A 23,709-nucleotide genomic window follows, 5' to 3' on the forward strand; every position below is an offset into this window, starting at 1 on the left:
CATCTGGAATGGCCTTTGCTCTTAAGTTCTAACAAAGAAATCAGGAGTGAACCTAATATGGTGGCTAATCCTTGTCATCTCAGCACTCACAGGCAGGAGGATTGCTATGACTTCAGGACCAACCAAGGCTAAGTTGTGAGTGAGTTTCCTATCAACCTGAGCTATAGCTTATGACCTTGTCTTTAAAGAAAAAGGAAAAGGCAGAGGAAGATTGAAGATGTGGCTCAGCAGGCAAAGGCTCTTGCCAGCAACCCTGATGACCTGAGTTGGAGTTCTGGAACTCAGATGGTAGAAGGACAGAGCTGATTCCTTTAAGAAATCCTTTGACTCCAACACATGTGCTGTACACAGACACACACACACACACACACACACACACACAGAGGAATTGATTAGTTGATTGACTGACTGATTGACTGATTGATTGATTGATTGATTGATTGATTGATTGAAGAAAAAGAAGTCAGTCAGTGTTTGGGATGTATGTGGTGGATGGAATCTATAAGGAGGCTATGACTAAGAAACTACTTCAGATCCAGAGGCCAGCATCACCATGGTGTAAGCCAGTGCAGGGCTCTGAGTCATCTTGACTCTTCATGGGAATCACCCCGGGAGCTGGCTGAACTGTGAGCATGCTGCTTCTCTCTGGCTATGGCAGGACTTACCTCTGTATGTCCTGCCAGCTCCCAAGGAATTCCAGTGATGCTTGTGGTTGGGTGGCCCTGTGAGTAGCCAAGCTCTGTGGGACAGACCTGGGCTGTGAGAGAGGATGACAACCTAAACACAGTGTGTTTAGGACTTGTCTTAGGGTTACTATTGCTGCGATGAAACACAATGGCCAAAGAAACATGAAAAGGAAAGGGTTTATTCAGCTTATGTCACATCACAGTTTATCATAAAAGGAAATCAGAATAGGAACTCCAGCAAGGCAAGACTCTGAAGGCAAGAGCTGATGCAAAATCTGTGAGGGAGGGCTGCTTACTGTCCTATTCTTCTTGACTTGCTCAGTTTGTGTTTTTTATCGAACCCAATTCTGCCATCCTGAGCATGGCACTACCCATAATGGGCTGGGCCCTTCTCTATCAGCCACTGATTAGGAAACTGTTCCACAGGCTTGCCCACAGCCTGATCATATGAAGGCATTTTCTCAATAGAAGTTCCCTCCTCTCTGATAACTCTAGCTTATGTCAAGTTGACATAAAACTAGCCAGGGCAGGAGTCTCCATGACAACGCAGAAGCTAATGAGGAAGGAAGGCTAGAGGCCAGGCATTGTGAGGCTAGAGCAGGAAAACTAGCATGTCTGAGTTTGAAGCCAGCCCGGGCTATAGTGTGAGATACACTGTTCCCCTTTTCTGACCACAAAGCATGGGTAGAGTTGGGATAAAGAAATCTTCAGGTATGTGATGTCAGCAAGAGCCCTTCCCTGGGGACTGGCAACAGCACACTCATATCTGCTGTGGGAGTTGGAAGAAAATCCTAATGTTAGTGTTCTTCACCCAAGCTATGGTTTATTTCTTTCTCTTAATGGTTCACGGTGCAGCTTATTGACTTTAGTTGGCTTCTGCATTGAACCTCCATTATTGTGCTGAATAGTAACGCTTCTGTTGAGAGGAGTCAATCTGGGAGTATAAAGAGTGTATTATTTGCTGGCGAGCAACTTACACATACTGGAAAAATACTGGCTACAAATCCCCTGAACTTTAAACCACTTGGCTTTCTGTGTCCAGATGTTAAGCTTTGCTTTGCCTGTGTATGTGTGTGTATAAGGCACAAGGAATGTTGGTGCTAAAGTTAATTTGAATGTCAGTCCAAAGCTTTCACTTGGACCATTTAGACACAAGAACATTGAAAACCTTGGGCTTATGTTTAAAGGTCATATTCTGAGTCTAACGGATGAATGCAGCCAACACCATCACTTTGTCTTCACTGGATGAAGCTTTTGTCTTCTGGGCTTAAGAATAAGTTTGAATTTAGTTCTTCCATGGCCACTGTTTGCTGGAGGCACAAGTAGGAACTTCAATAATGAAAAAAAAAACATTTTCATTCTTATAATTGCTTTTTTATAAGCCTGTCATTATTTCAAAAATAAGAGACATTTACTTGTGCATAGAATATGCATCTAGTGCTCTCTCCTCACTTTTTGAGTGGCAGCAAGACTTTCAATAGTCCCTGTTGAAGTAACTTGTTTTAGTAAACATATATGACAGACTGTTGAACAGTGGAAATGAAAGGAGCAAGGAAAGCTGCTCCTCTCTGGCAGCAGATGTGGACAGATGTGTGAGTCGCCCTCAGTCCATAGGTCCAGGTCTTATGAGTAAATTTACTAAGCCAACAGAGTCACCTGAGGCTCCTGCCAGGCAAGAGAAATTAATGTTCAGAAGAGCCACCTGATTCAGGACCCAGGACCCACTGATCCTGCAAAACCTGAAGTCATACCCTTGACTATGTAAGCCTCCCTGACCACTGTACCATGGGCAGTGTTCATGGTTCTGTAATGTACTTTCACATCTGGTGAGACAGATGAGATTCTCACTCATACATGTTGGTCTGTTTGAGTATCAGCGTGTGAGTGGCATTTGGGGATTACCCTGAGTTAACATTTATAACACTTTTCTCTAGCATCCAGAGTAGGATAAAGGATGTAGATCAAATGCCCCCTCTATAACCCGAAACAAAAATATGGAAGAAGTCGTCTATGATATGGAATAAGAACAAAAAGCTTATGGATAGGTTGGGGAGAATGGCTTGGTCAGTAAAGTGCTTGCTTTGTAAGCAGAAAGATCCTAGTTCAACACCTTGGAACTTATGTTTAAGAGAAAGGTGGGTATGGGCAGATATAATGGCATTCATCTGTAATCGTAGTTCTGGGAAGGCAGAGACAGATAGCTCCCTGGGGCTTACTGTCCAGCCATAAAAGTCAAATCCATAAGCCCCAGGCCAGGGAGAGACACTGCCTCTAAAAACAAGATGGGTTGCTCCTGAGGAGTGACACATAAGGTTTGCCTGTGGCCTCCACATATACATACACATACATGTGCACACAAGCATTGCACAAAGACATACCGAAGCAGAAGGAAAAGAGAGAGAACAAAAAGGTATATAGAAAGAGAACCGTGAGCGAAGCAACAAAGGAAGTCACCATTGACTGAGGAGCAATTACATCCCTTGCTTCCTAAGCTTTCCTGTGAGAGAGACAGGATGGTGGTGATCACAGGGGAGGAGCTAGGCTTTTTTTTTTTTTTTTGCAGAGGGGGCGGGACTTAGAGAGGAAGGAGATCTTTTGCATGTATCTTTCTCCCAAAACCACCTTGAGTTTCCTGCTCCAACCATTGCTGTCAACTCTACCAAGAGTCCTGCTTCTCAATCTTGGCAGAGACCTGCTTGGGTTTAAGACACACCCATTGGGTATCCCTGGGCTATCCTCATCTAATGAAAGCCTCCTGGCGTTATTACTTGTGAGTTCATTGAATATTTCTATCTTCACAGCTACTGGGAAAGCAGAGAGTGTTGCATACGTGTTATGGGAGGGTATCTGCTCCAAACCCTCTGGATGAAGTGGTGAACGCTCTTATAGGGGCAAAGTAATCTATTTTCTGTCACTTGTCAGATACTGTTCTGAGCCAAAGGACAAGATTGTCACCCTGTTGGAGCTCTGAGCTAAGTGGGGAGGGTGGAGGGATTGTTCAGAGTTCTAGAGCTAACAAGAGCACTTAGCCCAACTCAGGCACTTGTGAGGAGTGGGGTGGGGTGGGGGCATAGGTTCTTGGATGAAATCATATGTAGGTGAAGTTTCAAAGTATTCAAGGCTAAATGATTTAAAATCTGTTCATAGGACATGTTGAACACAGTTAGAAATCCTTGTCAGTTACAAATACACTGATGGCCTAGATGTCAATCCCTTCTCTGTGCTACACTTATAATTCTCAGTCCTCAGAACAATGATCTCCCTCTTCTTCTTGACCCTCTGAAAGGCTGAACCCAGGGCTTAGACTGATGCAAGGCTTCTTCCAGGGACCAGTGTGAGGAAACCAGAGGCTGTGCAGCCAGAAGTGGGATACAACCTAGTCAATTGCATCTCGTTTGTCATTATTTTACAAATCCTATGTAAAGTATGTGAGTGGTGCATGATGGTTGGGTTGGAAGTTGAGGGAGGGGGCAGCCTTAGAGCATTTAACTCTCTAGCTGGAGAGAATTCCTTAAAACAGTTTCCTTTTATATCCTTCCAGATGTTTCCCTACAAGCATGTCTCTCCTCATCCCCTGGAAATCAGTTTCCATCCCACTCCACAGCCTGCCTTCTACAATTAATACATGACAATGAACACACTGAATGTGTCTTAGAGTCTCTGTCTTGAAGTTAGTTCCAAGTGGCAGTTTCATCTTGGCAGTTGGGGTACTTTGTGATCCGTGTCTCTCAATGTGTCATGTGTGGAGAGACAAGAGAGAGCTGAGAGTCACCCTTTTTATTCTCTTGTGAGTAAGCCATAGGGACAGGAGGAAATACTAGTGATCAGAAGACAAGGTGGGGACCATTAAGGAATAACTTACCTTTAAGTTCTAATTTAAAGAGTACTTTATAATTATACTTATTATGCATATCACTAGTTATAGGTGTGTGCAGGTAGCGGTCAGCCATCTTCCTCAATTGCCTCTCTGCCTTAGTTTTTGAGACACCATCTCCCATTAAACCTGGAGCTCACTCAGTTCAGCCACATTTGTTGGCTGGTGAGCTTTTGGGAGCCTCCTGCTATGCTACCCATCCCCAGGACTGGGACTGCAGGTGTTTCCTGCCAAGCCTGGCTATTTTGTGTGTAACTTCTGGGAGACAGAGTTTAGGGCCCCTCGTATTTGTACCAAATTTTACTGGCTGAGTCCTTTCCTCAGTCCCTAGCAAAAGCTTCAGGAAAACCAAGCTGAGTTAGAAGTTAGAGCATATCAGGCTAAATGTCCCATACATTTCTGCTACGGATTCATTTGAACTCCTTTTTTTTCCCCTAACCCAGTTGGTATATTGAAAGCATTTTCCTCTTTAGGATTTTCAGCTACTCTGTGGAAATACTATCCAACACCTTGTGTGGGGGTCTGCATGCTGCTATTACTACGCTAAAAGATAGGTTCTGTATCTGGAACAGTTGAATAGCTAATATCTTGCTTTGAAGACTCAAATTCAGCTCAGCATTTTTGAATGATGGCCCTGGACCTTGGATCTAAAGCTGAGCAGTGGCTTCTGCCTTTAAGAAGTTCCAGTTGTAATCAAAGAGGCAACGGTGGGAGGAAGCGCCCTGCTCATACTTGTTGGGGCTGTCTTGAAGGTCAAGAATCAGCCAAAAGGAGAAGGCAAGAAGATACTAAGAGAAGCACACCATATCAGGCAGAGACAGGAGTAGGATAGAGTCCAAGGGACTGTGAGTGGGCACAGCAGACAGGCCAGCAGTGCAGGAGGAAGGGCCTGGGGCTTGAGAGTCATGAGTGCAGCTGGCCAGGATCAGGCAGAACAGGGCTTAGCCAGGAGCATGGCCTGGAGCTGCTCTCCAGTCCGTGGAGATTCTTGGCTGAAAGCTTTGGTTCAAGCTGCAGACTGAGGATAAGACAGTAGAGCCAAGTGTGATAAATGTGGAGGAAGGAGAAGATCCACGATGGTATCCTTGAGAAGCTATGTTACATTAGGAACACTGTAGTAGTCTTTCAGCAACAGGAGTCGGAGGAGTATGTATGGGTCATGGAGGAGTGACCATAAGAGCTGCTGCTTAGGATGTCATGTGGGTAGGATAGAGCAAAAAGTCAAGGAAAGGGAGGAATTGAATAAATGGAAGAAAACAGTATGTGGCTGCCTGTCCCACTTCTCAGTCCTCATCCCCTATGCCCCAAGTCTAGGGGGAAATAGGAGAACAGAGAGTCAATGCTATGTCTCCCATAGATCCAGTTGTCAGGAAACTGAGTTCAGAAGATAGCTTGAGAGCTGACAGGGAGAGCTTGAGACAAGCCCTGAGAGTTTATCCATAGAATTGAGAAGGAAGGGGCAGGGGGAGAACAGGGAAGGCAGAGGTGGGTGCAGACACGGAAAGTTTGGGAAGCTGAGCTTCCTGCCACTGAGTTTACTTTCCTCAGCATAGCAAGAGATTCTGCGAGTAAAAGGGATGGAGGATTTGAAAGAAGTGGAAGCTCTTCCTGCTGCAGAGACAAAGCATGGAAGGGGACCAATGTAGTTGGTCTAGAGTCTTCTCCAGCTGCTGAGATATAGACGTTAAAGCAGAGACGTAGACAGTGGTTCAGCATTGTCTTTAGACATCCATTCGTATTGGGCTTTTATGCACAATCACAAACATACAAGGATGGAAAGAAGTGAGGGACACTGTTGAGACTAGTGCCCAGGGCCTTCAGAAGCTAGATCAAGTGGGAAAGGAGAAATGGTGAATTAGCCACGAAATGTACAGCCCAATAGAGCAAAGGGAGGTGGAGAAGGGAAGGGGGACTGAGGGGAAGGCTCAGCTGGAAAGACACTTGCCACACAACCATGAGAGCAAAGTTCAGAAGTCTAGCACCCATTTAAATGCCAGGTGGGCATGGAGGCCTGCTTGTCATATTAATACTGCAGAGACAGAAGCAACAGAGGCAGGAGCAAGCAAGCTTGTTTATATAGTGACAGGCTCTGAGGTTAACTGAGAGACCCTGACTCAAAGGCTAAAGTGGACAGCACATAGTATGACCTATTAAGCCATCTAGCACTATATCCAAGTTTTAAAAATTCATTGAGGCAAAGAACACCATCAAGGCAAAAGCTTCAGGAACAAAACTGATTTTAACTTACCACAAGAATAAACCATTTTCCCATCACTAGAGCAAATGGTTTACATACAGGCATATGGAAAGATTTAACTTTCAATCCCCAAGTCTAAGCCTACTTCTGGGAGAAACCCATTACAATAATGAAGTAATGAAACAATTGGGCAATAAATCTTGATTTTTGTAGAGAATATAGAAAAGGCTTGGAGGTATACCATCATTTCCGTGCTTTCTGGTTATTCCAAACACCCGTGTCTTTGCCCATAGGTGGACTGTGGTTTGTAACTGACTTCAGGGAGTGGATGGAGTTTGTTGAATATTATCCTTCCAAAAACAGTTAGTTGCACTGGGGTGGATGGATGGGAATGCAATCCAGGTTTTAAAGCAATCCAGGTTTTAGAGCAGTTGAAGGCCTCTTCCCTGGAAAAATAGCTAGGTCAAAATCCTGTCTGGTCTGAGTATTCAACAGAGCCGATGGGTGTGGCTCCTCTGCTTCCAGCCCTCCCACCGGAAGGTTCCAAATTCACACAAATGTTTTACATTGTTTCAGCAAACTTACTCCAGCGCCTTCAATTAGTTTCCTGGAGAGCCAGTAAACTGTAGCTTTCACCAGCTTTTCTTTTTAATTCTCCCCCTCTCCCCCCCCCCCCCCCACCTTCCCTGCCCCACTCCCACCCCCACCGCAGCACCACAGCCGTGGAAGCTACAATTTTTACTTAAAATACATACTAGCGAAGTGTCTTAACTCCCTGATAATAATAACTGAATAGGATTTTTAGTAGTTAACAAATGTGAGTCCATGGATGGACATTGTAATCCTTCTGTTGTTTCTTAGAACTCTAGAAACTGGGCTCAGTTATATGTAATTCATGGTTCAGCACACTCACAAACATGTGCTTGCTTTGTTTTGTAGTTTGAGCTTTTTTATTATACGTGTCTATTTGTTTATTGATCTATCTGTCTGTCTGTCTATCATCTATATCATCTGTCTGTTTGTTCATCATCTATCTCAATCTATCATCTGTCAGTTTGACTATCTATCCTCTATGTTATCTATCTATCTATCTATCTATCTATCATCTAACTGTCTGTCTATCATATATCTGTCTGTCTGTCTGTCTATAGTGGGGCAGGGCCAAGTGCCACAGCTTGCTCATGGAGGTCAGAGGAGAACATGTGGGAGCTATTTCTTGCCTTTCACCACATGGAAGGAAACTCAGCTTGGCCATCTTCCAGGCAAGTTTTCTTACTGGCTGAGCCATCTCACCGTTTCCCATCATGCTTTTTTGTCAGAGATTTATTTTAATATTATTATGTGTATATATAATATACAATAAAATTAAATTATATATTAATTATATATTCTAATGAATATATTAAAATATATTGAGTATAACACACACAAACATTTTGCGTGTCTGGGTGATTGTATGTGCACATGTTCTGGGCCTCTCAGAGGCCAGAAGAGGGCATTGGATGCCCTGAAGCTGAAGCTGGTGTTCCAGGCATTTGTGAGTCACCATGTGAGTACTGGGAACCAAACTCCAGTTCTGTGCAAGAGTGGCACTCCTAACCACTGAGCCACCTCCCCAACCCCGTGCTGTCCCCCTTTCCTCCTTTTTAATGTCTGTGATCTGAACAGTCCTTGCTCCATATACCTGCACTACAATTTCGCAAGCTCAAATATCAGCATCATCACCAGTCATTTGCAATGAACGGTGTGTGCATGTTTTCTTTCCCCTTCTGTTTGGGGATTAGAAGTGTGGGACATTTAAGATACACAATGGGTTTAACAGCTTTATGGGGAACAGAACGGCATTCAGTCACACTAAATTTCATGTTAATTATAAACTACATAGTGATTTCAGGTATTCTTTCAAGATGTTAGGTGTGCCTTAAAATTAGGGTGCCTGGTGGATGTCCAGTGGTTTGACTCCTCCTTTTATGCAATGAAGAATGCTGGGATGGATTTTGATTATATATTCCATAGTTGGCGATTTACAAAAGGCAGAATTGCAGCATTTTCTAGAGGAGATTTAAAATAAACATATCTTTGGGTGTTAACAGAGTGCAAGCTCAAGGGAGAAGGCATGAAACGGTTATCAGCTCTAGGCCTGAGTTATCATTTATAGATAAGCTGGTAACTGCCTGTGCAAACGACTGCCGACTCAGCACGCCTCTAAGATTTACACTCTCTGTTAAAGACCACAGAAAAGTTATCTATATGACTCCCTCTTTGGGGTCATTAGACTTCAAAGTGTTAAGGCTCATGAAAAGAATCATTATTTGTTTTGTTTTGTTTTGCTTTGCTTTGTTTTGTTTTAAAATGAGAAACATTTTGCCCTAAAATGACATACTTAATGGCTGTCTTTAAACCTTAGGCTCATCAGGGACAAAGGAGCCGCATGAGCATCTCTGAGAAGCTGCCACTCAGACGAGCTCAGGTTCTCCTAGAAGCAGCAGATGGTAGCATGGTCTGGAGACCCCATGTGTGGAGTAACATGGTTCCTGTGACCATCCACAGTGACCACTTACAAATGTAGCCCCTGTACCACACAAGGGAACAGACCTTCCTGTCCCCGGTTTTGTGGATAAACTTGTTTTTTTCCAGTGGGGTTTGGGTATTTTTTAATTCTCTACTTAATCCTTTCTAGTTAACTCCACGTGTTTGGAGCAGAACATGACTCCAGTTTTTGGAGTATTCTTTTTGTTAGAAGTTAGATGCCTCATGAATAGAGGGTGACTATTCTGAATAAATGTATTGTTTTAAAACTCGAAGTGCATTGGGTAGAGATAAACCCAAATGTGAAAAGCCCATTCTCCAGGCATCCTCCCTGTGTTAATGTCACTGTCAGGCATTTCTTCTCTGAAGCACCTACTGAACTCCGGGTCAGACAGGAGAACATAGCTATTGTTTATTCATCTCTTCTGCCTGGTTTGCACAGGACTTTCCCAGTTTTACCTCTGAAGTCTCACTTCTGGGAACCCCCTGGCCCTAGGACAGTCAGTCACTCTACCTGTGACATGTCTGCTTGTTAGACTAACATGTTTTACAGTCTCACAGTGGAACACTATGGCATCGGGCCATAGCTTGATTATAATTGTGTGTTATTTTCTTTTGTTGCTAAAAAAAGAAGAAATTGAAAGCTAATTCACAAATGTGATTTGTTGTTAAGTCAAAAACCCATAGGGCCTCTTCCTTAGCCACTGAATTTTGCAAACTGAAAGAGGTTTTTACATCTTGATATCTTTATAGACCAAGTTCTACTTTGGGGTTCTAGTCAACATCTACTGTATCTTCTTCTTCAATTTCATGTAGAATGTTCTCTTGGATCGATTATTTTTTCAGTATATTATTCCTTTTGAGTTACTTGATAAATAATTTGCCTGGGTGGTAGGCTCTGCTACCATGTGTTTGGAAAGTATCCTGTCCTCTTGGTTAATGATTTCAGTCCTGACTCAAAATGATTGTTCCTTAGCTTTGAATACCTTGCTTCTATGACTGAAGACAATGCCTCTGCCACACGTATCATCTATGTAGCCAGTAAATCTGCTCTGAGAGTGACTCTTACAACTTTGTGTGCATGTGTGTGTGTGTGTGTGTGTGTGAATGCACGTGTGAGTATGTATGTTATGTGCAGTGAGGATTTTTTTTTTTGAGACTAGGTCTTGAACTTGTAGTCTGAACTTAAACTGATGTCCTCCAGCCCTACTTCTGAGATTATAGGCATGTACAACCGTGACCAGCTAGGAAGCTTTACATTGGCCTAATTTCTGAAATTTCACCATAATTTCACTAGTCCTTTTTTTTTTTTTTTGGATGTGGTGGTCTGCCATCTCCTTTAGATAAGGATAATTCCCCATACCCACATCAGTGAATGTCCAGGTCTACTCCAGGAGATAACTGAGTCTCCTGGAGTCCAGTCTTCTTTCTCCATTCTTTTTGCTGTATTTTATGAAGATCTTTTCTTTTTAGCTTAAATTTTGCAGCCTACTGGAGGAGACGTTGTCCTTGTAAGTGCTGTTAGTTCTTGGAGTCACTCATCAGAGATCTATCTAACGACCTCCTCATCCTCTCCTTCCTTACCCCAAGAAGAGGGCTGTGAGTGTCTCTGGGTTTCAATCTAGTTCTTGGGAAGATACAACTTCTTGAGAATGATCATGAATTGCTGAGACACGTTTTTGTCCAACATTGAAAGCACTTATCTCATCTGTTAATTTACACATGCAATGTCCTTTCATTGCCCCCACTCCTACCTCCAAGAGCACAGGCTTTTTTTTTTTTTTTTTTTTTTTTTTTTTTTGCCTGCCTATGCTTTTTATAGTCATTGTTGTTGTTTGACTGTATTCTACCTGTCAAGTACCCCCCCCCCAAACAGCTCTTCTGATTCCACCTCAAAGATTCTGGAACATTCCTCTCAGCAGATCGCACTTCTTCCTTCTTGTTCCCTCTGGCCCTTGCTTGAACCTTTCTTGTCTCTCTTTCTTCCTCTGGCTGAGAGTCATCCCAGCTAGTTCAGATTCCTGAAATCAGGACAAATGAAAGTTCTCAGAAGAACCATCTAGAATATGTCTGGAAGGGAGGGGATTCCTGCTAAGCAGGTAGCAACTAAGCTAAGCAGGTATTAGAGAGGACTCGATGGCTTAAGTTTCTGCCTCTTACATGGATGTCTAATTTAATTGGATTGAAACTTAATTTCTGAAATTATTTTATGTTCCAAAAATTCTTTCAACAAGAATTAGTTAATTAATGGCTGAAACAGAAGCAGCGATGAAAAACTTACAGCAGGAAACCGACTCCTACAATCTGGGTACATTCCTGAAATGTCACCGTGGTTTGGCTCTAGAACATTACTACTTTACTTGTGGCTTAAACAGTATATTTAGTCTTAGGTTTAAGTGTGGGAGCCTCATGTGTAAACACCACCGAATACCATTCTTTTAATGGATGGGGGACACTATTTTCTTGCTTCATTTCCTCTGGAAAGCCCATATCTTTTGGGAAGGCTTAAACTCACATTGTACTCTCCTTAAAACACGAAAGGCATTCACTTCAGTATATTTTAACTTAGCCACAAAATTCCCACAATTGGCACTCAGATCCCGATGCTAGAGTGGGCACACTGTGTAAAATCTAACCATCTACAATAGAAAGACCCAGAAAACATGCCCTTCACCAATCCTATAAGACCCAAAATGGTGAGGGGCCTACCTCAGGGTTGCAGATGCTGCTTAGTCAAATGAATTAAATGTAAAGGGTTTAACTGGACCCTGAAGTAGCAGGAGCCATCACTGAATCCCACAGGAAAGGTGAATGTAGGGACTGTAAATAGGCTTCATAGGTAAAGCAGTGTCTGTAATGTCTTGACTCATAATGGTCAGTACCAGCAAAGTAATTTTTATGGTGGCAGGACTTGTACGGACCTTTGTTACTGGCTAATCAGTCATGGTGTTTCCCAACATGAAACAGGTAAGAAGCCGACTGCTTTTGTTTGATCTGTAGAAGCAGAAAAAAATTTCAAACAAATGAAGGAAAGGCTACATCAGGTTATAGCAAAAGGGAACCAATTTCCAGGCTTGAGCCACTTACCCAGAACCCCTTGAATGAAGGGGCAGCCAGGCCATCTTGAGGGAAGGACCTTTATAAACTATGTAAGAATTTTACTGTTAACCTTTCCTTCCCCAGAGGAACCCACAGTGTTTTACAAGGGTGACTGTATACCGGGGCAAAGGAAACAATCTAGGTCTGCTGCCATGTATGTAACTCCAGTAGTGAGGAAGCAGAGAAAGATGGATCTCTGTCGTTCACAAGCGGGCCAGCCTGGTCTACTTGGCACACTCTAGGCCAACTCCCTGAGAGATGGTTTCAAAAACCAAGGTGGATGGTACCTGAGGAAAAACACCCCAAGGTTGTCCTCTGACCTCCACACACATGTGCACATACAACATGCACACCTTTAGGCAAGTATTCTCTCTTTCTCTCTCTTTGTCTCTCTCTCTGTCTCTCTGTCTCTCTGTCTCTCTGTCTCTCTCTCTCTTTCTCTCTCTCTGTCTCTCTCTCTCTCTGTTTCTCGTAAATCTACTACAGTTAACATAGCCCACCTAAACTTACTACACAGATAAGAGACAATTCCACCAGTTTCCTGTGAAATAAATTAACAGCATTTTAGAGGAAGAATGATGTGTGAAGTCAGGGCTCCCTGAAGTATTTAGCCTTGCTAAGATCAGCAAAACCACTGTGTGCCTACGTGTCAGATGAAGAGTTCAGTAGAGTTAAGGATGCCTGGCTCTGGGGCAGGTTAAAAAGGCAGGATTTTCTTGCATTAAGTCCCTTCTTAGTCTCTTTCCCTCCCTGGGAGTGAAATCATTCAAATTTAACATGTCCTTTCTTTTGGGAAGTGGAAAAGCCACATTCACAAAACTGGAGATTTTCAGGAAGTCTTGGTGGCCATGTGCCGAAGGCCAGGGGGATGAATAGTGACTGAGCAGTCACTGTGAGATGTATGACTGGATGTCAGTCCTTTCTCACCATTCATGGTTCCTTTTTCTCCCAAACGCTTGCTGAAATCTCGAGACTGATATGAAGTAAATACTCCATGATGTATCTGGTAATTCACTTTTTCATGGCTGATATGGCAAAGCCTCTTTTCTTTGACTGATGTGGAGAGGGGGAGGAGGCCTCCCGGAGAAGGAAACTGCCTTCCTTTCTAAAGCATTGGTGGGTGATGGAGTAGAGTTTCCCATGCATTGCCTGAATACGAGCAGTGTTTGTACAGGAGCCTGCTTCAAATCAACCCAGCTCCTTGCCATTAAACACACAGCTGGATGGAGACTCGGGTAGCTGCAGCCACTCCCCTGAGCATGATTTCATTAAAGAGCCATCACAGGCAATCTCTTTGCTGTGTATATTTTATTTATGAAACAATTGAACTATTTGTGTTCCTGTACAAACACTGTTCTTATATGTGGTGTGCATATGTGTTTATGTGTATATATGTATATATGTGTATATGTGTGTTCATATATATATATGTATGTATGTATATATGTATGTATGTATATGTGTATGTATGTATATATGTATGTATGTACATGTGTATGCATGTATATATGTATATGTATATATATATATATGTATATATATATATATATATATATATATATGCATGTGTGTGTGTGCACATGCTTGTACTTATACACATGGAGTCCAGAGGTCAACACTGGTTGTCTCCCTCAACTGTTCTCCACCACACTCTTTAAGGCAAGGTCTCTCCATGACCCTGCATCTCATCAATTTGGCTACGTTGGCCAGAAAATGAGCTTGTGGGATCCTCCAGTCTCTCAGCCTTGTTCTCTGATGCTGTGGGTACATCTCCCCTCTAGCTTCTTTGTGGGTTCTGGGATTCTGAAACCGGGTCCTCTGCTTACATAGCAGGCATTTGACTAATTGAGCCACCTCAGTGGTCCTGAGAAATTTTTAACATCATGCCCAGCTGAATCTTACTCATGTAAAAGAAAATTTACTGTGTTCTGTAACACAGCTTGCCTGCCGTCCATAGTAGGACCAACCAGAGAACCTGTCTTAAACATCTGGGTGTCTCGACACACATAAATGGATGTGAACATGCATTCTTGCACAGAGACAGACCAACACACACACACACACACACACACACACACTCCTTTTCGCCACTTGGCCACAGAGGCTAACTTGCTTCACATCATTGACCTCATGAACTCTAACTCAGGAAAGATGGTTCTTCATATATGTGTCTGCTAAGAAAATGGCTATCAAGTCCTGTGGCTCCTCCCACCCCCATGGTATTATGTGTAGACTCTGCAAAATTCTCCCCTCCAAAGCCACTTCTCCTTTTCTTATTGAAGTCAGACTTTGATCTCTTGACAGTCTTTTCTTACCCACCCTTCTCCTCCACTTCCATGTTACCAAGACCCTGATTGTAATAATATGGTTGTACTAGTCTATGTATTCACAAGCATACATGGCTTCAGTTGCCTTGGGCTTTGCCTCTGGCTAAATCCATTCTGACTGTCCCACTGGTTGGAAGTTCCCTTAGAAGTACAGACTACATAAGGCTTAATCCTGACTATACCCTTAGTCTCTACCTTGACAAAGTATCGGTGCTCAAATGTTGGGGATTTTGGGGTGTTTTAGGAATCTTCAATGGGGTACAAAGACAGGAGAATCCCTGGAAATTCCCAGACCAGCTTGCCTGCCATCCATAGTAGGACCAACCAGAGAACCTGTCTTGAACATCTGGGTGTCTCAACACACATAAGTGGATATGAACATGCATTCTTGCACAAACAGAGACCGACCAACATACACACACACACAAACACACACACACACATACACACACACAAATTAATTTTGCTTAGAGCTCTCCTTCTTTGTGGAAATGAGAGAACCCTGCAGGGAATTTGAGGAAGAGTCCCCTACTGGAAACCCCAGCCCTCATTTCTGCACTTAAAGAAATAAACCCATGTTAAGTCAGTTTGCTTACCACTAGTCCATTTTGCAAAATAAATTAAAAATGGCAGCATCCTAATCTGTGACTACTGTAACTGTCTGCTTTTCCTTTCCTTTTATACAAGCCCACAGCCAACATACCATGAACTCTAACCCAGATTTGGGAAGCACCTCTATATTCTCAACTTAATGCCATTTATAGAACCTCCATCAGTTCTACCTGGTGCTCTTGAATGAGCCAAGAATTGACATAAACTAGAGGCTGAGCTTGCCTTAAAAGTTCAACTCATTTCATAAATATAATTTATGTATTGCATGCAGAGTCTGGCGAGGCATGCCGATCTGACACTTAATATCTAAACTGAGTGGCTAGAACCTTCACTTTGACAAATTGTTCCTAATATATCTGTCAAAAATGCCACAGAAAACAATCCAGTTTATTAAAAACTGCTTGATATATGTAGGTTTTCCAAGAACACATCCACTGTACTGGAAGATGGACTCGTCAGAGATACCAGGCCCCTCTCAGTGGGTAATCCCCTGTGCTGGCACAATGCCTGGCACACATAAGGCATTCACTGCATAACTGGATTAAATTATGGGTGACGTTAATATATATCCCAGTTAGGAGACCAAGAAATATGAGCTCTTAAAAGGTTTCTACATTTTTTAAAGACTCACTTCCAGCTTCTAGATGGCTGGTTAGTTTGTAAGTCAGTTTGAAAGTGATTGAAACTCACCAGGTTTTTGTCAAAAGAAAAGCCAGCCCACCAGAGACATGAAATTAAACACTGAGACTGAAGGAGGAGTATAGAGCTTGTCTCTGGCGAGCTCTGTGTGAGCACAAATGTGTGTGTCTGCATGACAGAGCCTAAGCACACGCAAAGAGAATATCACATTATGACATGGTTCATCAACTCTATAGATGAAAAACTTTAAGCACCTGTCAAATGTTCTTATCCCAAAAAGTATGATCATTTGAACTCCCTATCGTACTTTGTTCTTGTCTACTGTGAATTCTATAGCTGCTGCTGTGAATTCTATAGCTGCTGCTGGGCATCCTTGCTTCTGTCCCAGTGACATGGGCATCTATAAAAAAAAATACTAATAATATCAGTCAACATTTACAACAAAAAAAGAGACAGGAAAAGAGAATATTCTTTGAATTCTACTTATTTTTGTAAGTTGCTGTTTATTTATTTTAGTTAGTCATTACCTTTATAAGAAAAGCAGGATGACTTTTAGGTGGTGGTGATAATGGTAGTGGTGGTGATGGTGTGTGTGTATATGTGTGTGTGTGTGTGTGTGTGTGTGTGTGTGTGTGTGTGTGTGTGTAAGGTTTGCACTTAGAGCCTTGTGTATGCTATACTTAACATTAATTATTGGGAAAATACAAACTTAAGCCACAAAGACACCATTTTATACTCCTCTAGACAGATGGAAATGAAACATTGTGGTATCGCATGTTGGCTATACTATTTAATGTGTTAGAATTTGCACATAGTCTGCATGGAATATAAGCCAGTACAATCTTTCCAGAAAGGGTCAGTGTTCAGCATGTGCATGTTGAACAATTCAGCCAGCATATTGAACAAGAACATCCAGGCAAGTGCAGTATGGGAGGTCCTGGTTGTGAACACAGAGACACATGTGATACTGTTTCCATTGAAGAAACCCTGAAAACAAGGTAAAGATCCAAAAGTAGATAAAGTATATAAAAAGATCCCAAGAATATATAATAAGCCATGTCATCGGAATGCAATCTGCCAACTGTAGCCAGGGCACACCCATCATTGCTGTGACATTGCTACCAGACATGCTATCAAACATGATTGTGTGGATCATCAGGGACAGCGATGTCATGATTCAGTGTGACTATAAAAAGGTCTGGAGTCTAAATTCTGTCTTGTTCACATCTGTGGGAAGCAGAGGGATGTCTGTTTTCCAGGTGAGGCTTCATTGGCTTTAACAGGTCTGACTTGGGCAATGTGACTATCCATGAACTAACCAATCACTATAATTAGGAGGATCAATCATAAGTGATGGCATATTGTATGTAAAAACTTTATTACACATGGACTAAGATGAGGGCAAGAAAATACTGGTTTATTCAAGGGTCTATAAAGTGGGTAGCTGGATATTAGGCATCTATAACAACAGATACTATCATCCCACCTACTAGATAGAACATAGTTTAATGTTTTACAGCCTACAAATGAAATGAAGTTGTTCAAAGGACATAAAGAAGCAAGAAAGTGTTGCTATGCATAGAGTGAGAGAACTTGGAAGACTCAGTCCTAAATGAGATGTCTTCATCAAATCCCTCTCCTCAGGGCGCAAGGAGCTATGCGGAAGTGGAGGAAGACAGATTGTCAGAGCCAGAGGGGATGGATGACAGGAAGGAAACAGTGTCTTCCAGACACAACAGGACTGACACACAGCACGTATGAACTCAGAGACTGTGGCCAAATGCACAGGGCCTATACGTGGCCAAGGCAGATGGGGTCCTAAGCACTGAGAGGGGGAAATAGACACAAGTCCCCATGCCTAGCCAAGAGGCTATCTCCAACTGACATCCACTTGGGAAGACAAAGATTTCTCCAGTGGAGTCTCGCAGGGTATACAAACCACACGAAGGCTCAACTGTAGATGCCCAACACAAAATTAATTCAACAGTATTTTTGGAGATGGGTTTTGTTTTGTTTTGATCTCATATTGCTTTGTTTGGGTATTTTTTTTACTTTACCAATCTTTCACTTGTGCATTGTAGTTTCTGATTTTGTGTTTTATGGTGTGTGTGTGTGTGTGTATCTATGTATGTGTGTCTCTGTGTGTCTGTGTGTATCTATGTGTGTGTGAGTGTGTGTGTCTGTGTGTATCTATGTATGTGTGAGTGTGTTTGTGCTGTGTGTATCTATGTATGTGTGAGTGTGTGTGTGTGTGTCTGTGTGTATCTATGTATGTGTGTGTTTGTGTGCCTGTGTGTATCTATGTATGTGTGAGTGTGTTTGTGTGCCTGTGTGTATCTATGTATGTGTGAGTGTTTTTGTGTGTCTGTATGTATCTATGTATGTGTGAGTGTGTTTGTGTGTCTGTGTGTATCTATGTATGTGTGAGTGTGTTTGTGTGTCTGTGTGTATCTATGTATGTGTGAGTGTGTTTGTGTGCCTGTGTGTATCTATGTATATGTGAGTGTTTTTGTGTGTCTATATGTATCTATGTATGTGTGTGTTTGTGTGTCTGTATGTATCTATGTATGTGTGAGTGTGTTTGTGTGTCTGTGTGTATCTATGTATGTGTGAGTGTGTTTGTGTGCCTGTGTGTATCTATGTATGTGTGAATGTGTTTGTGTGTCTGTGTGTATCTATGTATGTGTGAGTGTGTTTGTGTGTCTGTGTGTATCTATGTATGTGTAAGTGTGTTTGTGTGTCTGTGTGTATCTATGTATGTGTGAGTGTGCTTCCTCTGCTTTCCATACTTCTTATTCTGGTTTGTTTGTTTGTTTGCCTGTTTGTTTTCTAAAGAGAGGGAAAGAAGGTGTGGCATTAGATTGGTAGGAGGTAGGGAGGGCCTGGGATGAAATGAGGGAGAAAAAACCATGATTAGAATCTATTGTATGAAATAAAATTTACTTTCAATAAAAATAACAACTAAACAAACAAAGTGTTTGTATGTTGCCATAGACCCAAAGCCCCAATATATCTTAGTGGTGCTCCCAGATCTTCAGAAAGAGATGAGACATTTGTGGAATGGTGCCCCAACATGGCAGGCTGGGGGCAAAGCAAGACTCTAATCCAAACAGAGAGTCTTTGAAGTTTTATGTGGTCAAATTTTGCATCCCCTCAAAAATACTGTCTTTGTCTACTTGATGAACCAAAGTATTGGTTTAAAAATACTTTCTAGAAACTTCAAGAGCTATGGAGAGATTTTTGTGCTTGGTTGGCTAGCTGACTGGCTGACTGACATTATCACCGTTACACACTCTTGTGAAGCCTTGTCATTTCTTATAGGTCATATGAGCACCCACACTTGCTTCATTTCTTCATGCATTGCTTCACTTTGTTCTACTCAAAGAAGTAACAAATGCACATGTGGGGCTGTTATATGTCAAACAAATGACCTCGTCTGGCAAATGCACATGCTCTAGGACTTTGCACAAGAATTATCCTAAGTAGAATTGGTCTTGTTTTAAGACCAGGCATTCATTGAGAGCTGTCTCTAGCAAGTCACAAAACAGCCCTTTCACTTTGTCCTATATATAAAAAGCAAAGTTGGTTCCTAACCCTGCGCACTTTTGTTAGCATCCATTGTGGACTCTCTAGATTCAATCCTGTGGTTCTTGCCACACAGCATTTCATCTCATGTCTGAATGTCACCGAAAATTAAAGGTGTGCTAGCTTATTTTAAACTCTGAAGTTAAAAGGACATGGTGCTATATTGGCCACACAGTTCCTCTTTATGAAACCAACCCTGACATTTTATTTATTTTTATACATGAACTCACATCACCTGCTTTTGCCTTTGTGACTTACTTTAAACATCACCTTGCTTGCCTTCCAGACTCTAAGCTTAGCATTGTGCTTTGGCCAAAAGCAATAAAACGAGACCCGTTTTGCTGTGACTCAGTGAAGGGTGATCAGCATTTTCATTTATTTTTTATATTACATTGATGGCTATTTTATAACATTTCTCTAACCTTCCTTCTGAAGTGTAATGAAGGTTTGTTTTTGTTTTCTTACATCAAATCCTGTTTGTATGTAATGCCCTGACCCACTCCATTAGTGGGTTTTGCACTTAAGGCCAGATAATCAAATATTCTTGATTTTTTTTAAATCCCACATTGAATTTATAGAGCAGCCAATGAGGTTCCCAGGTGCCACCTATAAATAATCATGGTGCTTGTAAATGTCCCCTCCCCCACACGCCTTGTATTCCTAGCAGGCCAAAAATACCAATGTGCTAGTTTACCTCATATTGAATTTCCTGTCTGTACAGTGTTGCTGTTCTTTTGAAAAACAAATGCATCTATACTTTTCTCTGTTTCTCATGAAAAAACTTGTCTTGAACCAAAAGAGCTCTGTTACTGCCGTCCCTATATCTTTTATGAGGGTAATTTTTTCTGAATAGGTCTCTTTAGGGATCATTCTCAGTCGCTTGTGACTAGACATTGCTGTCATTGGACAAAACCCATTGTTTTTGGCGTGTTGTGTTTCAGATTGCTTTGTAAAATGTCTACACTTTTCTACTATCTAATAAGGTGTTTCTCTTGGAAGCCAGGCACAGTGATGAACCCCATACTCCCAGCACTTGAGAGGTGGAGGCAAGAAGGTCAGATCAAGGTCATTCCCAGTGACAGAGAGAGTTCAAAACCAACCTGGGCTACAGAACACATTTTCTCATAACACACTGCCTCTGTGGAGGGGTGGGGCAGGAAATATTTCTCTCAGGACTGAGGCTAGATCAGTGGTAGAGCACTCGTCACATCTGTATATGAGGTGCTGGGTTCCATGAATTAAACAAACCCTATTGTGCTAAATAATCAGTCTTGTCACCTATACATGATGGTCAACCATCTGCTCATTGCCTTTCACTGTTGTACAGTGGTCATCTATTCTTTCTTTATCTATATTTAAAGTGTTTCATAAGGCTTTAAAAGGCAGTGGGGGGTACTGATGCAGAACAATGTGATACATCTGAGCTCTTGTTGCCTATTCATAGTACACAATGTCTCCATGTTTAAATATTTCTAGAATAATCTCTATAATGATGTGGCATTCATCAGAAACTGGGCTTCTGGATGTTCTGGTTGGGATTCTCATGTCTTATTTAAATGGAGAGAGCTCCTTACTTTTCTTTCATTGTACTAGATCTGGTGAAGAAGTTTCTGTTATGTTCATGGAGTAGATTAGATAGCCTCCCTTTAAACGACTGTTTGGAAATCTTTAAAATAAACCACATTCACCTGTTTTTCAACATTAATATTTTGGGTTCAGTTCTGATCATTAAATTCACCTTAGAAAACTGTTCTCCATAAGGTCTTCACACTGATTCCCGGAGATATTTTTCAATGCTCTGCATGTTTAAACATTTTGCACGCCTGTGATGCATTCCTTGAATAATTGTATTTTCGTGTTTTTGGTTTTAAGGCTACATTTTCCAAAAACAAGTCTATGTGGTTTCACAATTTGCAAAGAAGCAGCTTTTAATTCTCACTACATGTGTGCCCACACACACACACACACACACACACACACACTCGGTACTTTTCTAACTTAAGTGAAATTAAATATTTAGTTCATTTCTTTGCTTTGTCCAATTTTTAAAAAATAAATAAATAAAACACCACCAGTTACTTGACTCACAGACAAAATGGCATTGTTTTGACTTCCCACATATGAAATAAAGTTAACCTAGCCATTCCTCATGTTTTAATGGCATGAGATAGAATTTCATCTTCTTTTTCCAAAGATCTTACGAGTTTGCATCATTTTTGGACTTTTTTGTTGTCTTTTGCTCCCACACGCTGCTTTCAGTGATGTTACATTTTTACTCTTACATTATTTTGATATTTCCTTCAGTTACCTAGGCTAATTTCTATCATGTTCATTAAGACATGGAGTTGGGGGGGCTGGAGACATGATTCACTGGTTAAGAGCACTGGCTGATCTTCCAGAAGAGCCAGGTTCACTTCCCCACAGGCACTTGACGACTCACAAACCTCTGTAACTCCATGTACAGAGGAGATAGGACGCCCTCTTCTGGCTTCATTGCACTGTACACATGGTGCACATATATCTGTGTAAACAAAACACTATGCACGTTAGATAAAAATAATTTTATTTATAAAAAATACATAATTGATAAGTTTCTAAGTGCTTTTGATTTTCCTTTAAAAAGTGACAATGGTGGCTTCACTTGGACAGCACATATATTGAATCTTCAAACACTGAAAAGTCCACGGTTCTTCCTTTTCAAACACGGTGACGAGAGAACAAAAACAAAAACAGAACACAAATTCAAAATCTTCCATCTCACCTCTGGAAGATTCTACCTTCCAACTGCCTCACAGAGATGGAAGCTGGGAAGGATTTGTAGGTACAGACATGGAGAGGAACTCAAGGGACATTGGCCATGGCCTTGGAAGCAAAATCTTAAAGGGAATGCAGCCTCTGGGACTAGCTGATGTTTTTTACTCCTGCTCTACTTTAAGGCTCTGAGTTCATCTTTCCTCTACTAGGAGAAACACTTCCTGGTTTGTGGGAAATGGTTGGAATTCTTTGCTACCAGAACTATCGAAAGTTCATGTTTTGAATTTTCAAAGACAAGAAAAAATAATCAAAGCTAACTAGGCATTTGTATCTTGTCAATACAGCATCTTATAGGCTTTGTGGACTTTTAATTATTTCTATGATTATTTTAGAATAGTTGTGACATTTTCTCGGGAAATTTTGGTCCTTTGTCAGCTAATCTTTACATTGCTGCTTCAAATTTCCCATCCATTTCATCAATGTTGCATTAAGAGAACATTCTAGGGGCTGAGGAGGTGGCTCAGCATGTAAGAGCACTTATAGAGGCAAGAAGACCCCAATCCATGTGAAAAGCCATGTGTGCCTCTAGCCTAGGAGGATCAGTCAAGGTCACTGGATTCCTCTCTCAAAACAATAAAATGGAGGTTGATAGAACAGGACATCCAGTGCCCTCCTCTGACCTGTATCCCTGTGCACATATAACACACACATACACACACTGTACACATACAGACGTGCACATACATACACCATACATGAGCATATGCATGCATACACATATACACACCATACATGTATGCACACATACAAACAGGCACATCCATACACCATACATGAGTACATGCATGCACACACATATACACACCATACATTTGTGCACACACACAGGCATGCACATACATACACCATACATGTACACATGCATGCACACACACAGATATATATGTAATTCTGAGAAGTAGTTATCTCTGTAAACTCAATTTATTTTTTGTGTTTCTACTATAGGTGAGGAGTGACATTGGAAGCCGTGGTGAAGACATTAGAAAAGTGAGCCTTAACTATAAAGGTGAGCTGTTTCTTTCTTCCTTTCCTAGTCTGATGGGTTTTTTGGCTACTTGACTGTGAAATATGTTGAAATATTAATATAGTTTATGTTTATTAGATATTTTATGAATATATACTAAAGCCATTTTAAAATTTTTAAGTAGTTTTAAAGAAACTTGTAATATAGTTTTAAGTACTTTCAATCCAGAATAACAACTATTGTTCTGAAAGTATATGAAGTGATTGACAGTGCTTACTTCCCAATAATACACACAGAAAGTAAAAATGGGGTCAAAAAAGAACCTGTCCTAGCCAGACCTGCTTCTTCTGGTTAGCCTGCTGCAAACTAAATGAGTTTGTGTT

The 23,709-nt window shown here is 41.5% G+C and overlaps 1 protein-coding gene across 2 annotated transcripts in view; it reads left to right on the forward strand.

Annotated features, from left to right (window-relative positions):
* The window catches only part of Plekhg1 (pleckstrin homology and RhoGEF domain containing G1), a 227,981-nt gene that overhangs the window by 37,764 nt on the left and 166,508 nt on the right, over positions 1-23,709 (forward strand). For both annotated transcript variants that reach the window (XM_085842588.1, XM_029482416.2), the window contains one exon: positions 23,308-23,368. In XM_085842588.1, the coding sequence (XP_085698714.1) occupies positions 23,308-23,368 (61 nt within the window). The remainder of the gene's footprint in view (positions 1-23,307; positions 23,369-23,709) is intronic.

The sequence above is a fragment of the Mus caroli genome, unplaced genomic scaffold (assembly GCF_978045245.1).
Source record: "Mus caroli unplaced genomic scaffold, Mus_caroli_1 scaffold_9, whole genome shotgun sequence".
In the NCBI taxonomy this organism is placed as follows: Eukaryota; Metazoa; Chordata; class Mammalia; order Rodentia; family Muridae; genus Mus; species Mus caroli.